General features: G+C 40.9%; 1 protein-coding gene across 1 annotated transcript in view; it reads left to right on the top strand.

Annotated features, from left to right (window-relative positions):
* The window catches only part of KNTC1 (kinetochore associated 1), a 102,679-nt gene that overhangs the window by 65,695 nt on the left and 19,632 nt on the right, over nt 1-17,352 (top strand). Inside the window, exons 40-50 of the mRNA XM_008050409.2 lie at nt 1,948-2,076; nt 3,387-3,503; nt 4,281-4,390; nt 7,876-8,083; nt 10,497-10,586; nt 12,248-12,419; nt 12,506-12,564; nt 12,706-12,922; nt 13,721-13,794; nt 14,589-14,799; nt 15,009-15,118. Coding sequence (XP_008048600.1) covers nt 1,948-2,076; nt 3,387-3,503; nt 4,281-4,390; nt 7,876-8,083; nt 10,497-10,586; nt 12,248-12,419; nt 12,506-12,564; nt 12,706-12,922; nt 13,721-13,794; nt 14,589-14,799; nt 15,009-15,118 — 1,497 coding nt within the window. The remainder of the gene's footprint in view (nt 1-1,947; nt 2,077-3,386; nt 3,504-4,280; nt 4,391-7,875; nt 8,084-10,496; nt 10,587-12,247; nt 12,420-12,505; nt 12,565-12,705; nt 12,923-13,720; nt 13,795-14,588; nt 14,800-15,008; nt 15,119-17,352) is intronic.

Here is a 17,352-nt window from a genome sequence, read left to right as displayed (position 1 = left end):
ACTGCACTCCAGTCTGGGTGACAGAGTGAGACTCCAACTCAAAAAAAAAAAAGAAATTGGCCATTGAGTTTGGCCACGGAGGTTACTCATGACCTTTGCAGAAATGGTTGGTGTAGTGGTGGGGTTAAGAGCCTGGTTGGAATGGGGCAAGCAGAGCATGGCAGGAGAGAATCTTCTGCAGTAATTTTCTTTAAAGGGGAGCAGAGAAACAGGGTAGGAGCAGGAGTTCACTGATTTTCTTTTAAGATGAGAGATGGAATATTGAGGTACTGGAGAGGAGAAATTAATGAGACAGAGAGGACTTTGGTAGGTGCAAGCCTTCAAGTGGACGAGAAGTGATGAGCTTCTATGAACACGTGGAGGGTTGGCCTCAGGGGGGCAGCAACAGTTGGTGAATAGATGCAAAACTGGTAGATTTGGTGGTGGGAGAATTGGATAGCTGTATTCTAATTGCTTCTGACTTCTCAATGAGGTATAAGGTGAGATCATCGGCTAAGAATGAAGAAAGGGCCGGGCTTGGTGGCTCAGCCTGTAATCCCGCGCCTTTGGGAGGCTGTGGTGAGTGGATTGCCTGAGCCCGCGGGTTCGAGACCCGCCTGAGCAGCGAGATCTCATCTCTACAATAAATCAAAAAAATCGGCCGGGTGTGGTAGCGCATGCGTAATTCCGGCTACTTGGAAGGCTGAGGCAGAAGGATCGCCGGAGCCCAGCAGGTCGAGGCTGGGCGACAGAGTGAGACTCCAACTCAAAAACAAAAACAAAAAAAAAAAGAATGAGGAAAGGGAGGGGATGTTTGAGACATAAAGACAAGGGATGAAATAGTCATGCAAGAGAGAAGGAAAGAGTTCTTTGTTAATTAAATATTAAAATAAGTATTTTATTTAAAAATAACATATACTCTTGGGAATGGGCCCTGAAAATAATGAACAGCGAAGCAACTTGTGAGAAAAAGCAAATGACTGAAATGTATCTCACGAAGTGCTCTATACTAACCTCTGTTCAACATTTAACACACTAAGTTTGTTTCATCTTTTTTTTTTCCCGAGTCAGAGTCTCTGTCACCCAGGCTGGAGTACAGTAACATACTCATGGCCACTGCACCCTCAACCTGCTGGACTCAGGCGATCCTTTTGCATCAGCTTTCCAAGTAGCTAGAACCACAGACATGTGCTACTATGTCCAGCTGATTTTTTTGAATTATTGTAGAGATGAGGTCTTGCCAAGTTGCCCAGGCTGGTCTCGAACCCCTAGGCTCAGGCAGTCCTCTCGCCTCTGCCTCCCAAAGGACTGAGATTACAGGCATGAGCTACTGCACTGGCCTTTGTTTCATCTTAGAAGAGTTCTGTGCTCTACAGAACTTGTCAGAGTGCTTTCCTTACATTTCTTCTTCCCTCCCACCCTCCCTCCTTCCTTCTCTTCCTCCCTCCCTCTTTCCCTCTTTTTCTTTCTCTCCAGACAGAGTTTCAGTCTGTCACCCAGGCTGGACTACAGTGGTACAGTCACAGCTCACTGCAGCCTTGACCTCCTGGACTCAGGCAGTCCTCCCTTCTCAGGCTCCCAAGTAGCTGGGACTACAAACATCACCACACCTGGCTAATTTTTAAAATTTTTTACAGAAACAGGGTCTCACTATGTTGCCCAGGCTGATCTTGAACTCCTGGGCTTAAGTGATCCTCCTACTTTAGACTCCTGAAGTGCTGGGGTTATTGGTATGGCACATACACCTCCCCCGCTTGGACCTCTTTTCTTACATTTTCTGATTTTAATACAGGACATTATGCCTAAGCAAACACATTGGAACTATGTTACTATAAATAACTTTAGTGAAACACTTGTTCTTTCATAGTATCTATAATTCAATTTGGTGATAAGTAAGCCTTGGGATACTTAATTCTGTTTGGATTGTGAATAATTTCTTTTCTTTTTTTTGATACTTTCTTCCCGTAGGTATTTAATTGTCGTCTGGTGGATCTTGACCTGGCATTAGGTTACTGTACTCTCTTACCCCAAAAAGATGTGTTTGAAAATCTCTGGAAGCTCATAGATAAAGCATGGCAGAATTACGACAAAATTTGGGTATGCCTCAAGGAAGCGCCCCTTCAGTTCTTGAAATATTAAGTATCTGGGGGAGAAGTGAAGTTGGCTTTGCCACCAAATCATAAAGATTGTGTGGAAGAAATGTTGAGCTAATTCACATGATTTCTACCAGCTTTTTTATGACATACTGGTGAATGTATATGCAAGTCATGAGCATTGCTCAACCCAAAGAATTACACTTTTTTTATTTCTTAAAATCTGTATGCAGCCTTAGAACCTCACATTTCATACTTATTCTAGTGGACTTAAAACCCTAGACTCTGAGTCGGTTCTTTTTTTAGGACAAGTTTAGCAGATAGAAAACTTCTCTTTGATATTGTTTGTTTTAAAATTTGCCAATTGTGAGAATTTTGCTTGCAATATAACTAAAGTTTGGCCTTTTTTTAAACAAAGGAAAGGCGGACTAAATGCATGACATCATACAAAAAACTGAATTAACAAAATATTGTGTAAGAGGTAATGTCTTGGTCCATCTGACCTCATTTGGTCATTGTCTCCGGGGCCTGGCACATTTCTAATAAAGTAAACTTGGTGTTAAGAAAAAAAGAAGAAGCCGGGCTCGGTGGCTCAGCCTGTAATCCCGTGCCTTTGGGAGGCTGAGGTGAGTGGATTGCCTGAGCTCGCGGGTTCGAGACCCGCCTGGGCAGCGAGACCTCATCCCTACAATAAATCAAAAAATTAGCTAGGCGTGGTAGCGCACGCCTGTATTTCCAGCTACTTGGAAGGCTGAGGCGAAAGGCTCGCCAGAGCCCAGCAGGTCGAGGCTGTGGTGGTCGGGAGCGGCCACTGCACTCCAGTCTGGGTGACAGAGTGAGACTCCAACTCAAAAAAAAAAGAAAAAAAGAAGAAGCCAGGCATGGTGGCTCACACCTGTAATCCCAGCACTTTGGGAGGCAGAGGCTAGAGGATTGCCTGAGCTCGGGTTGGAGACCAGGTTGTGCTACTTAGAGAGACCTTGTCTCTACAATAAGTCAAAAAACTAGCTGGGCATGGTGGTGCACACCTGTAATTCCAGCTACCTGGAAGGCTAAGGCAGAAGGATCGCCTGAGCCCAGCAGGTCAAGGCTGCAGTGCTTGTGAGTACGCGACTGCACTCCAGTCTGAGCAACAGAGTGAGACTCTGACTCAAAAAAATAAAAAGAGAAGTAATAATGACTGTATAAAGCAATATGTAGCATTCTACACTTATCATAAAGAAAGATTATAATTTTTCATGTTGGGTTTCATCCAAAAGGTGTTAGAAAAACTTATATTTATGATTGAACTTTAACCCTATGTTAATTTTTTAGGCAATATCTCTGGTGGGCTCTCAGCTGGCCAGTCTCTATCAGGAAATAGAAATGAGGCTTAAATTTGATGAACTCAGTACTGATGCCCAGTGGGGTATTCGTCTTGGTAAATTTGGCGTGAGTATTCATTGTACAACTATCATACATTCTCATAACTACCCAGTTGGAAAATTTAAAACAAAGATCTCGTCCTTTCCTTTGGGAGGAGAATGGATAGGTGCTTACTCATACACTTGAGTTATAGTAAGTATACACATTGGTGCTTTCACAGAAATCGGGGCCTTTTTTGCTTCATTTCCTTTTTCTGTATTTCTAAAGAAATTAAAGGGACCTGACATTTTCACTTGCTCAGCTTTCTCATTTGTTAGTATTTATTAATATCTAGTATCAATTGACATTTATCTGTTTCAGGCCTAGTCTTCAGCCTCATAACTTTGTTTTCTGCTGCTGCCATTTGGTTAAAAATGATATTAAAATGTATATACAGCTATACTATGCTTTAAAAACTCTTATTAAGGGGAAATAAGTGGCCCTTATTTTTGACTTAGCAAAAGAAGAGACAAACAAAACCCTTTGTCATTACCAAAAATGTAAAACATCTTACATTATTTGCAAATGACTTGTCAGGAAGGTAATAACTACAGAAATGGTGTATGTTTTGAAGCCTGATTTCTGTGCAGTAATGGAACTGACGTTCTACTGACACCAACAACCAAAATTTACTAATAAAAAGGCCAAGAGAAGTTTTGGTCCCACATACATCTCAAATCTCAGAATAGTGGTTGGGTTGGGTAGCATGAGAAGAATAAAAATTTGAGGAGCTATAGAAAAAGGTTTCTGCATAAAAAAGGATAGTAAAAAGGCAAGTCATAATGTTGCTCCTTTTATTTCTAGATTTCTTTTCAACCAGTTTTCAGGCAGCATTCTCTTACCAAGAAAGACCTCATTAAAGCTCTTGTGGAGAATATAGATATGGACAAGAGCCTCATTCTGGAATATTGCAGGTAATTCTTTAAACTGTAAATTGTATTTTTGCTGTTAGCCTAACAAACTGATAATCCTTACTGCGAGAACACAGTGATAAAGATGACTTCTAATGTTTTCTTTTGCTTACCTCAAAACATAGTAAATCCAGATTCTCTTAGGATTATCAACTTCTATTTTATTTTTTTTATTTTTATTTTTTTGAGTTGGAGTCTCACTCTGTCACCCAGACTGGAGTGCAGTTGCCGCTCCCGGCCACCGCAGCCTCAACCTGCTGGGCTCTGGCGATCCTTCCACCTCAGCCTTCCAAGTAGCTGGAATTACAGGTGCGCGTTACCACACCCGGCTCATTTTTTATTTATTGTAGAGATGAGGTCTCGCCAAGTTGCCCAGGCGGGTCTCGAACCCGCGAGCTCAGGCAATCCACTCACCTCAGCCTCCCAGAGGTGCGGGATTACAGGCTGAGCCACCGAGCCCGGCTTGATTATCAACTTTTAAATTCACTGTTTAGTATTTCCCAAACTTTGCTCCTGGAAAAGCATCACCTAGCACTTGGTTAAAAACAGATTTCTATACCTTCCTGGCAGGTCTGACTCAGCAAGTTTGAACTGAGACCTAGGAGTCTCTGATCTTTAATAGGAGTTTCAGATGATTTCTATGATCAGAAAAGTTGAGGAATAGTGTTCTGAGTAATTAAACTTCTAAATTAGATCAACTTAGGGAACAAATTAATCTTAAAATTAATAAGAAGTATGATTTTGGGAGAATTCCTAATTTAATATTTAAAAATCTATAAATTTTTTAAACCGGGCAGCCCTCTTTTGGGTCCCCTCCCACTTGGGAGCTTTTCTGTCTTTTAATAAACTCTTGCCTTCTCAAAAAGAAAAAAGTTTTTTTTTAAACCAAGACAAGGCTGGGCACAATAGCTCAGCCTGTAATCCCAGCACTTTGGGAGGCCAAAGCAAGAGGATTGCCTGAGCCTAGGGATTCGTGACCAGCCTGGGCAACTTGGTGAGACATTGTCTCTACAATAAATCACACAAAATTAGCCGGGTGTGGTGACGTGCATCTGTAGTTTCAGCTACTTGGAAGTCTAAGGCGGAAAGATCACCAGCCTGGGCAACAGAGTGAGACTTCAACTGAAAAAATTCTCATGGCATATTATTGCCAGTTGGTATATGAGAATCAAACCCATATTACATGACCTGCTTAAGGTCACATTATATGTGACTGCTTCTGAAATACTAAGGGTGCTATAACCCCCATTAACTTTGCAAAAGATTAGTGAAATCTGAGTTATTGATAATGAAGCTGCTTTTAATGCACTTCTTACACCAGAAAGACATCTAGTTCTTTGTCCCTGTGGATACTGGGAGTAGAGTAATAGCCCTGCCTGTGACCTTCCTGAACCTGCAAATCAAGAACTATTGGCTACCCATAGCTCCAAGTAACACTGACTAAATCTGTACTTTGACATAACAAGACTATACCATTCTTCATTTTGGGCTGTTACAAATCCATAGTGAGGTGCATATATGCTTATACTTTTTATTAACTGGAACTTCTGGTAGATTCTTTTGTGTAATTTTATGATACAGTACCTTTTCTGAAATTTAAATAGCTATAATGTCAAGTTCATTTCACAATCATTCTATTTATGTTGCATTGATAATTTGTATTTTTTGTGATAGTGACACTTTTGCCTCAAGCAGTCTCTATCTAAATAAATTTAGATGATCTTTAGAATATCAGAGTGACTTGAAAATGGTGATACTTAAAGCTTTTCTTGATATTTCTACTTTTAAAGTATTTATTATTATTCCTAACTCAGCCAGAGCATTTTTTTTTTTTTCGTTGGAGTCTCACTCTATCACCCAGACTGGAGTGCAGTGGCACGCTCCCGACCACCGCAGCCTTGACCTGCTGGGCTCAGGCAATCCTCCCACCTCAGCCTTCCAAGCAAGAGCATATTAAAATCAAACTCCCACAGAATCCCAGTGCTTAGGGATAATCACAGTTAAAAAGTCTGGCCTATGTTGGTCTTTTTTTTTTCCCTATGCATATACAAACATGCGTTTAATAAAATTTATTAAAACTATAATTTTATAATGTACATACCATTGTAACATGTCATTCAGTTAATAGTTTGTATTCCAAGATTAGTACACATAGATCTTTCTCATATCTATTGAATTCTATGATATTCTTTTGTATAGATAAGTTTTTTTTTTATTTTGAGTTGGAGTCTCACTCTGTTGCCCAGACTGGAGTGCAGTGGCCGCTCCCAGCCACCACAGCCTTGACCTGCTGGGCTCCGGCGATCCTTCCGCCTCAGCCTTCCAAGTAGCCGGAATTACAGGCATGCGCTCCCATGCCCGGCTGATTTTTTGATTTATTGTAGAGATGAGGTCTCGCTGCTCAGGTGGGTCTCGAACCCACGGGCTCAGGCAATCCACTCACCTCAGCCTCCCAAAGGCATGGGATTACAGGCTGAGCCACCGAGCCCAGTTTATAGATAAGTTATTTAATCAGCCCCTTATTGATAGATGGTTGAATTGTTTTCAATTTTTATTTTATTTTTTTTGAGTTTGAGTTTCACTCTGTCGCCCAGACTGGAGTGCATTGGCACGCTTCCGGCCACCACAGCCTCGCCCTGCTGGGCTCTGGTTATCCTTCTGCCTCAGCCTTCCAAGTAGTGGAACTACAGGTGCGCTACCACACCCAACTGATATTTTTAAAATTTATTGTAGAGACGTGGTCTTGCCAAGTTGCCTAGGCAGGTCTCGAACCCGCAGGCTTAGGCATCTACTTGCCTCGGCCTCTCAAAGTGCTGGGATTACAGGCTGAGCCATGGAACCTTAGCCTGTTTTCAATTTTTAAATGTTACGTTTGTTTAGTTGCTGCAGTGGGTACTCTATATGTGTTGTTGTCTATTTGTTGAAATTTATAAAAGTGGCATTGCTATATTAAAGGGCACAAATATTTTTAATTTTATTACAAATTTCTCTCCAATATTATGTACCAGCATCTACCAAAAATAATATCTGATTTTTTTTTTGAGTTAGAGTCTTTCTCTATCACCCAGGCTGGAGTGCAGTGGCACACTCACAGCCACCCCAGCGTCGACCTGCTGGGCTCCGGCGATCTTTCCACCTCAGCCTTCCAAGTAGCCGGAACTACAGGCACGTGCTACCATGTCCGACTAGTTTTTGATTTATTATAGAGACGAGGTCTCACCAAGTTGCCCAGGCTGGTCTCAAACCCGCAGGCTCAGACAGTCTCCTTGCTTCGGCCTCCCAAAGTGCCGGGATTGCAGGCTGAGCCACCAAGCCTGGCCAATATCTGATTTTTAAAAGGCAGTAATTAGCTTTGCTGATAGGTAGTTTATTCAGATTATGGGACTGGACAGTGGGAAAGTTGTTTAATTGATGGGAGCATATACTTAACTTTGCATTGAAATGCATTTATTTAGGGAGATCTGCTTGTAATTGAATACTTTCTTTAGCACATTTCAGTTGGACTGTGATGCAGCGCTTCAGCTATTCATTGAAACACTGTTCCATAACACTAATGCCAGCCAAAGCCAGGGAGATGTAAGCATGGAGTCTACAAAGCAGCAGCATTCCAAACTCCTGGACAAAGCCCTCGAAATGGTTCCTTTACTGACGAGCACAAAAGATCTGGTCATCAGTCTAAGTGGAATACTACATAAGGTAGAATAACGGTAAAATGAATGTATCAGGTCCTTTCAAACATCCCTCCCACCATTAATTAATTACACACAGATAGTAACAAATTGAATGCATAAGTTCTATATTTTTATAAATTTGTATTTTTGAAATAATTATAGATTTGTTTTTATAATACAGCTTAATACAACAGTTTTCCTGTCTTTTTTTCAAAACAGACATAGATTATTTCTTCAGATTTTTTTTTTTTTGTGTGTGTGTGTTGGAGTCTCACTTTGTCTCCCAGACTGGAGTGCAGTGGCCGCTCCCGGCCACCACAGCCTCGACCTGTTGGGCTCTGGTGATCCTTCCACTTCAGCCTTCCAAGTAGCCGGAACTGCAAGTGCACACTACCACACCCAGCTAATTTATTATGTATTGTAGAGACGAGGGCTCACCAAGTTGCCTGGGCAGGTCTCGAACCCGCAGGCTCAAGTAATCCACTCACTTAGGCCTCCCAAAGTGCTGGGATTACAGGCTGAGCCACCAAACCCAGCTTATTTCTCCAGAATTTTTAAAACAGCACACAGTTTTTGAAAAAGGATCAAGCTAGAAAGAAATGTATAAATCAAAAAAGAAAATTTCCCTATGACCCCACTCACTCCCTAGAGATGATAATGTTAATAATTTTGTGTGGTGACTATCCTATACAAAGCATACTATTCTGTTTCCTTGATTTTTTAATTAGCATATTGTTATTACATGTTAGTGCCTAGACATATAACTCATTTGAAAACAATTTCTTTTTAGGCCCTCATGTAGGAAATATCATTTCTGGCCAATGCATATTTATTATTCAGCTATGTAGATAAAGCATACTGTTTTTGTTACTGTTGTTTAAGTCAGATTCTCACTTTGTTGCCCAGGCTGCAGTGCAGTGGCATAGTCATGAGTGCCGCAGCCTCCACTTGCTGGGCTCAAGAAGTCCTTCTACCTTAGCCTTCCAAGTATCTGGGACTACAGGCCTGCACCACAACACCGAGCTAATTGTATTTATTGTAGTACAAGGTCTCACCTTGTTGCCCAAGCTGGTCTCAAATTCCTGGGCTCAGGTAGTCCTCTTGGCTTGGCTTCCCTAAGTGCTGGGATTTCAGGCATGAGCCATTGTGTCCAGCAAACATACTGCTTTTAACCACCTTTTTGTGAATGAACATTTAAATTTTTTAAAAATTGTATTTATTTATTTTTGAGTCAGGGTCTAACTCTGTCACCTAGGCTAGAGTGCAGTCATGGTCACGGCTCGCTGCAGTCTCAGCCTCATGGGCTCAGTCAGTCCTTCTGCCTCAGCCTCCTGAGTAGCTGGGACTATAGGCATATACATTTTATTATTATAAATTACTACAATGAATATCTTCATACTTTTTTCATACTCTTGTTTATTTTATTTTATTTTTTTTTCGGAGATGAGGTTTCACCAAGCTGCCCAGGCTGGTCTCATACCTGTGGGCTCAGGCAATCCTCTCACCTCAGCCTCCCAAAGTGCTGGGATTACAGGCGTGAGCCACCGCACCCAGCCAATTTTTTTTTAAGAGATGGAGTCTCACTATGTTGCCCAGGCTGGCCTTAAACTCCTGGGCTCAAGTGATCCTCTTACCGCAGCCTCCTGAGTAGCTGGGACTACAGGTGCATGCCACTGCATCCAGCTATTGTCTGATTTTTTTTTTTTAGATTTGAGAATTGGGATTTTTAGGACAAGAAGGAGCTTTATGGGAGAATGAAGGTGGATGGCAGGAGAAATAAGATTGCCAGAAATTCTTCAGTTTTATATTTTGCCTGTAATTCAACTAAAATTTGTACAGACTTGTTCAAATTTTCTAGATAGAATAAATCATCTTCCCACTTTGTTTCATGTTGCTTCTCATATGACTTTTGTTGACTTTAAAAAAAAAAAAAAGTAGGGTGGGCAGAAACAAGATGCAAAGAGAATACTCCCTTTTTATATGTATGTATAGATGCCACCCAATTAATTCTTGTTTTATGTTATATAGTTAGAGCTAAAACAGAATCCTTTGAGAAACCTTTGCTTGGAGATCCACAATTTTAGTTATGTTCTTTCCAAGAAAAGCCCATTTCTTCCTGTTCTGATTTTCTCATCATAAATGAAAGAAACAAAACTTTAATTTTAAAATCTTATAAAACCAGGAAATTTTGGTCATATGATTCTTTTTCTATATTTTTAATACCTTAAGAGCATCTTTTAGGCATGTATGTTTATCTTAGTAGAGGTAATTTTAGAGATGAGAAAATTCTAGTTCATTTTTTAAAAAGTTAATTTACTTTAACATTGTAGTGCACTTGTGATTTTGTATTTGTGATCTGTACTGATGAACATAATTGAGTAAAACTATCAGCATGGGGATATCCTTTCAAGTTTTGATATATTTTTGTTTTTATACAGTTGGATCCCTATGACTATGAAATGATCGAAGTTGTCCTGAAAGTTATAGAACGAGCTGATGAAAAGATAACCAATGTTAATATTAACCAGGTATAATAAGTATTATACTTTTGTTTGGTTAAAATCATATTATAGTTATCCAGCATCTTTCTAGATTATCCTTTGAGCTCCCTTTATATCCTGCACTTTATTCTAGATCTTTTTCATAAAAAGAAATACAAAAGTAAAAATATCTTTATGTAAGTCCTATTTTATCACTTGTTTTCATCCTATTTGTGCTATATTGAGGTGATTTAAATAGCCTCACCTGCTGTCCAAGATTATAAAGACACTATAGGACTAATTGTGAAGAACTAAGGCAGCATTATCTGCCATCTAGTAAGAAGAAAAGGACTTGGGGCTCAGAAGTACATTCAGCTTTTTTTTTTTGAGTTGGAATCTCACACTGTTGCCCAGACTGGAGTGCAGTAGCTGCTCCTGGCCACCGCAGCCTTGACCTCCTGGGCTCCGGTGATCCTTCCCTCTCAACCTTCCAAGTAGCCGGAATTACAGGCGTGCTTTACCACGCCTGACTGATTTTTTGATTTACTGTAGAGATGAGGTCTCACCAAGTTGCCCAGGTGGGTCTTGAACCCGCAGGCTCAGGCAATCCACCCACCTCAGCCTCCCAAAGGCGCGGGATTATAGGCTGAGCCTCTGAGCCCGGCTTATTCAGCTTCTTTTTAATGGATAGGTTGAGGACTCACTCAACTGTGTCTTAGTACTTCCATTAGCTTCTTAATCATTTCTGAATTTTGGTCATTGTAGCTTTTATATATATATATATAAAAAAATTTTTTTTTTTTTTTTTGAGTTGGAGTCTCACTCTGTCACCCAGACTGGAGTGCAATGGCCGCTCCCGGCCACCGCAGCCTCGACCTGCTGGGCTCCAGCAATCCTTCCACCTCAGCCTTCCAAGTAGCTGGAACTACAGGCACGCGCTACCACACCCGGCTGATTTTTTGATTTATTGTAGAGATGAGGTCTTGTCAAGTTGCCCAGGCAGGTCTCGAACCCACGGGCTCAGGCAATCCACTCACCTCGGCCTCCCACAGTGCTGGAATTACAGGCTGAGCCACCGAGCCCGGCCGGCTTTTATATTTTTTAATTAGATTTTAGTAATTGAAAGAAAATAGGTTGATTCCAAAGGTTGTATAAACCCCCAGATATAAAATATAAATATGAGAAGTATCCTAGTATAGAGGTCTACAGCCTCTATTATTTAAAATCAAATGAAGTTTGTGGGTTTTTTTTGTTTTGAGTTGGAGTCTTAGTCTGTCACTCAGGCTGGAGTGCAGCGGCATGTTCATAGCCACCTATTTATTGTAGAGATGAGTTCTCACCAAGTTGTCCAGGCTGGTCTTGAACCCGTGGGCTCAGGCAATCCTCTTGCTTTCGCCTCCCACAATGCTGGGATTACAGGCGTGAGCCACTACAAAATCAAGTACTTTATTAATTAGGTAGAAAATTGCAAACTGTGATTTACAAAACATCCTATTATTTGTTTCTCCTAGTGTGATTTCTTTAATGATTATATAAATTATGGTTTAGAAGAGTAAAATTAAAGGGAAGCCAAAAAAGGTGGTGATCGTCTTTATAAAAACAAGACTTATCTCAGGAATAGCAACTTTTGATGATATAGAGTTACACGATTTTAAAACAGTTTAGGATTGGCTTATTCTTACAGGAATTTGTTGTTTATTTTAATATAGGCACTGGGTATTCTGAAACATTTGAATTCATACAGAAGAATTTCTCCTCCAATGGACCTAGAATACCAGTATATGTTGGAACATGTCATAACTTTGCCATCGACTGCTCAAACTAGACTGCCTTTTCACCTAATATTCTTTGGCACAGCACAGAACTTCTGGAGGATTCTCTGTATGTTCATTAACTTCTTATGAATTTTACTGAATAGCCAAAAACTTCACTTGTGGCAAATCATATTCTCTTTGTTTCCTTTCTAGCTGCAGAGCTCAGTGAAGAGTCCTTCCCAACACTGCTCTTAATATCTAAATTAATGAAGGTAATGGGTTAAAACTTTGTAAGACATTTGTGGGTCCTGTAATTAATTCTGATCCTGTGTATAATATTTTTTATGCTGCTTTCGTGATAAAACCTTAAAGGTGAACACATAAATCAGCCTTAACTTTATTTTTCTTTAAAGTTCTCCCTGGACACTCTGTACGTGTCTACAGCCAAACAAGTTTTTGAAAAAAAACTGAAGCCAAAGCTCCTGAAATTAACACAAGCTAAATCCTCAACACTGATGAGCAAGGAAATCACTAAGCTCACACAGACCATTGAATCCTACTTATTATCTATAGTCAACCCAGAGTGGGCTGTAGCTATTGCCATCAGTCTTGCCCAGGATATCCCTGAAGGTAAGGATTCTTTCTTTAAACTTGCAGTAAAAAAAGGTACTGCTTTTGTATCTTTAAGGAATAGCAGTATGGCACTTTTAAAATATGTGTGCCTGGTTCTCTTCACTTGTGGCATTACCAAATGCTAACAAGTTCAAGTGAAGTTAGCAGGACTCCCTACTGTCTGGTCAGGTGAGGAATCCAGGCACCCTGGCACCCTCCAGCGCCTCCTTGTGTCCTCCTCAGGGTATGGCCTTTGACAGGAATAGGAAGTGATATGTACTTCCTAATATCTAACTAATCGCACTTTCAAAGATGAATCCTTAGATAAACTAGTGTAACCAAACAAGTACACAAACACAGGCATTTCCTGCCACATTTTTGGTTGTAACAGAAATTGAAAGTAACAATTCTTTAAAAAGCACATATCAGTCAGGAACTAGCTTAAAAAAATAGAACATGTTCCTAAAATAGAATACTATGGTAGCTGATTTGGAAAGATATCTAAGATATAAAGTAAGGACAGCAAATTATGCTAGAGCATGTATGATTTATCCCATTAGGGTTAAAATGCACATGCACGCACACATACGCACAAAACACTTCTGGGAAGAATATAAAAATCTACAAAATAGGAATGGAGGCTGACGAGGACCTCTGTGACTTTTATTTTCTAAATTGTATCCTTCTGTCCTGTTTAAATTGTTTTCTACTATGAATATACATTTTTATAAACTATAAAACTTGCTAATCTGACAAATACATTTTCTTGAAAGGATTAAAATTTGCCTGTAGATCTTTTCTGTATTTTTTTTTTAGGTTCCTTCAAGATGTCTGCTTTGAAATTCTGCCTTTCTTTAGCTGAGAGGTGGCTACAGAATATGCCATCACAGGTATGTCTGAACTTCAGATTTAAGACTCCTCTTTCTTCTTAATTAAATTGTACTTGCTCGCCAGGCTCAGTGGCTCAGCCTGTAATCCCAGTGCTTTGGGAGGCTGAGGTGAGTGGATTGCCTGAGCCCATGGGTTCGAGACCTGCCTGGGCAACTTGGCGAGAGCTCATCTCTACAATAAATCAAAAAATTAGCCGGGCGTGGTAGCGTGTGCCTGTAGTTCTGGCTACTTGGAAGGCTGAAGTAGAAGGATCGCCAGAGCCCAGCAGGTCGAGACACTCCAGTCCGAGTGACAGAGTCAGACTCCAACTCAAAAAAAAAATTCTACTTGCTCAGCGTACCTTCTCCAGGGCCTAAAATGGAGAAAGACAGCCAAGACTTTGGTAGATACCTAAGGGTATAACTAAGGAAGGGAGGCTGTGATTGATAAAGATGGATTCTTGGCTGGGCTTGGTAGCTAAGGTTGTAATTCCGCACTTTGGGAGACTGAGTTGAGTGGATTGCCTGAGCCCGCCGGTTCGATATCAGCCCAGGAAACTTGGCGAGACCTCGTCTCTACAATAAATCGAAAATTAGCCAGACGGGTTGTACGTGCCTGTAGTTCCAGCTACTTGGAAGGCTGAGGTGGAAGGATCACCGGAGCCCAGCAGGTCGACCCTGGGGTGGCCACGAGTGTGCCACTATACTCTAGCCTGGGTGACAGAGTGAGACGCCAAAAAAACAAAAAGATGGATTCTTAGCCTCAGCGAGATTTATAGAATAAGATTGTCTTTTTGCTTGGAATATTTTAAAAGGATGAAAAGCGTGGAAAAGCTGAGGCTTTGTTGAAGAAGCTTCATATACAGTATCGGCGATCAGGCACAGAAGCTGTGCTCATAGCCCACAAGTTAAACACTGAGGAGTATTTAAGAGTGATTGGAAAGCCAGCGCATCTCATTGTCACTCTGTACGAACATCCTAGCATCAATCAAAGAACTCAGAATTCATCTGGCAAAGATTATCCTGGTGAGGATAAAACTCTTGTTTTTTTGTTTTACTTAAGAAGAACTATCTGGCAACCCCCTCAGGTCTCCTCCCACCGTGGGAGCTTTTCTGTCCTCTCAATAAATCCCGCTTAAAAAAAAAAAAAAAGATCTATCGTTTTGATTCCCAGATATCTTATATTGAAAACTTGAGTTTTTCTTTTTGTTAACTCTTTATCTTGAATGTCTTAGATATTCATGCAGCAGCTAAAGAAATAGCTGAAATCAATGAAATTGATTTGGAAAAAATCTGGGACATGTTGTTGGAAAAATGGCTATGCCCTTCAACAAAACCTGGTGAAGTAAGTACTCACTGGTCAGGACTCTCTGGTTGAGTATGAGCTAATGGCTTCTTCTCAAAAGCTAGATATTTATTCCACACCATAGAACCTTCTAATTAGCACAGACTCTTCAAAGAAGGAACTTTTGTTCATTTTGTTATCCTCTGTTATCTGATGAGTTTTTCCTTCCTTCTTTTTTTGAGTTGGGGTCTCACTCTGTCACCTAGGCTACAGTGCAGTGGCAAGATCATCGCTCACCATAGCCTCAAACTACTAGGCTCAGACAGTTCTTCTGCCTCAGCCTCCCAAGTGGCTGGGACTACAGGCACATGCTACCATCCCTGAATAATTATTTTTTAATTTTAACTTTTTTGTAGAGACAAGGTCTCTCTATTGCCCAGGCTGGTTTCTTTTTTCTTTTTTTGTTTTTTTTCTTGAGTCAGAGTCTTACTCTGTCACCCAGGCTGGAGTGCAGTGGCACACTCATGGCCATTGCAGCCGCGACCTGCTGGGTTCAGGCAGTCCTTCTGCCTCAGCCTTCCAAGAAGATGGAACTATATGCACGTGCCACCATGCCCAGCTAATTTTTTGATTTATTATAGAGACAAGGTCTCATCATGTTGCCCAGGTTGGTCTTAAACCCTTAGGCTCGGGCAGTCCTCTCGCCTCAGCTTCCCAAAGTACTGGAATTATAGGTGTGAGCCACCATGCCCAGCCTAAAATTTTTTTTTTTTTTTTTTTTGAGTTGGAGTCTCACTCTGTTGCCCAGACTGGAGTGCAGTGGACGCTCCCGGCCACCGCAGCCTCTACCTGCTGGGCTCCAGTGATTCTTCCGCCTCAGCCTTCCAAGTAGCCGGAATTACAGGCATGCGCTACCATGCCCGGCTAATTTTTTGATTTATTGTAGAGATGAGGTCTCGCTGCTCAGGCGGGTCTCGAACCCGCGGGATCAGGCAATCCACTCACCTCAGCCTCCCAAAGGCGCGGGATTACAGGCTGAGCCACCGAGCCCAGCCTAAAAATTTTTTATAGAGATGAGGTCTCACTGTGTTACCCAGGCTAGTCTTAAACTCCTGGGCTCAAGTGATCCTTCTGCCTCAATCACTCATAAGGTGCTAGGGTTACAGGCGTGAGCCACCATGCCTGGCTAGTCTTCTTTTTTTTTTCTTCGTAGAGACAAGGGTCTCACATTTATTGCCCAGGCTGGCCTTGAATTCTTGGCCTCAAGTAATCCTTCTGCCTCAGCTTCCTAAAGTGCTGGGATGACATGCATGAGCCACTACACCTGGCCATTATTTTATTTATTTTTAGAGACAGGGTCTTGCTCTGTCACCCAGACTGGAGTGCAGTGATGCAATCATGGCTGGCTGTAGCCTTGACCTCTTAGGCTCAGGCGACTCTCTCACCTCAGCCTCCCAAGTTACTGGGACGCTAGGCATGTGCCACCATGCCTAGTTAATTTTTTTATTTTTTGTAGAGATGAGGTCTCACTGTGTTGTCCAGGCTGATCTCAAATTCCTAGGCTCAAGTGATCCTCTGGTCTTGGCCTTCCAAAGTACTCCAATTGCAGGTGTGAACAACTTTGAGCAGAGTTTTAATGAACTTGTTTGCTTTTTTCTTTTTGTTTAAATATTGTTTTATAGCTATTTTACCTTTTAGTTGATGATTTCGGCACATTATAGTATAAAAGAAGTGGCCTATTCTTTGACTCAGATTCATGTGATTAACTTTCTATTCTGTAATAATTTTGAATGTACAGAAAAGTTGAAAAAACAGTATAAAAGAATTACTGTATACTCTTCACCCAGATCCATATTTGCTTTACTCTCTCTATAATAGATACACTCATAATATTTTTCTGAGCCATTTGAGAGTAAATTGCATTTTGTCATGCTCATTTGCCCGTAATATTTAAGTATATTTCCTAAGAACAGGGTTTTTATCTTCCTTAACTACAATGTAATTATCAAAATCATAAAATTTAATATTGATATGGTACTTGAACTTGTGGTCCATTTTACAGTTAAACCAATTGTTCCAATAATGTTCTTTTTTTTTGAACCACACAGACACTATCCTGGATTTATTGACACAGAGGGATAAGAATCAGTACAAATAATAAACATTGCTTTAAATGCAAATAAATAGCTCTGGTTTCTTTTTTTTTTTTTTTTTTTTTTTTTTTCGAGTTGGAGTCTCACTCTGTCGCCCAGACTGGAGTGCAGTGGCCACTCCCGGCCACCGCAGCCTCGGCG

Source organism: Carlito syrichta, unplaced genomic scaffold (assembly GCF_000164805.1).
Source record: "Carlito syrichta isolate Samal-C Ts95f unplaced genomic scaffold, Tarsius_syrichta-2.0.1 Scaffold145297, whole genome shotgun sequence".
NCBI classification, from domain to species: Eukaryota; Metazoa; Chordata; class Mammalia; order Primates; family Tarsiidae; genus Carlito; species Carlito syrichta.
The sequence above is the reverse complement of the archived record's forward strand: the minus strand, read 5'-3'. Positions and strand labels throughout refer to the sequence as shown.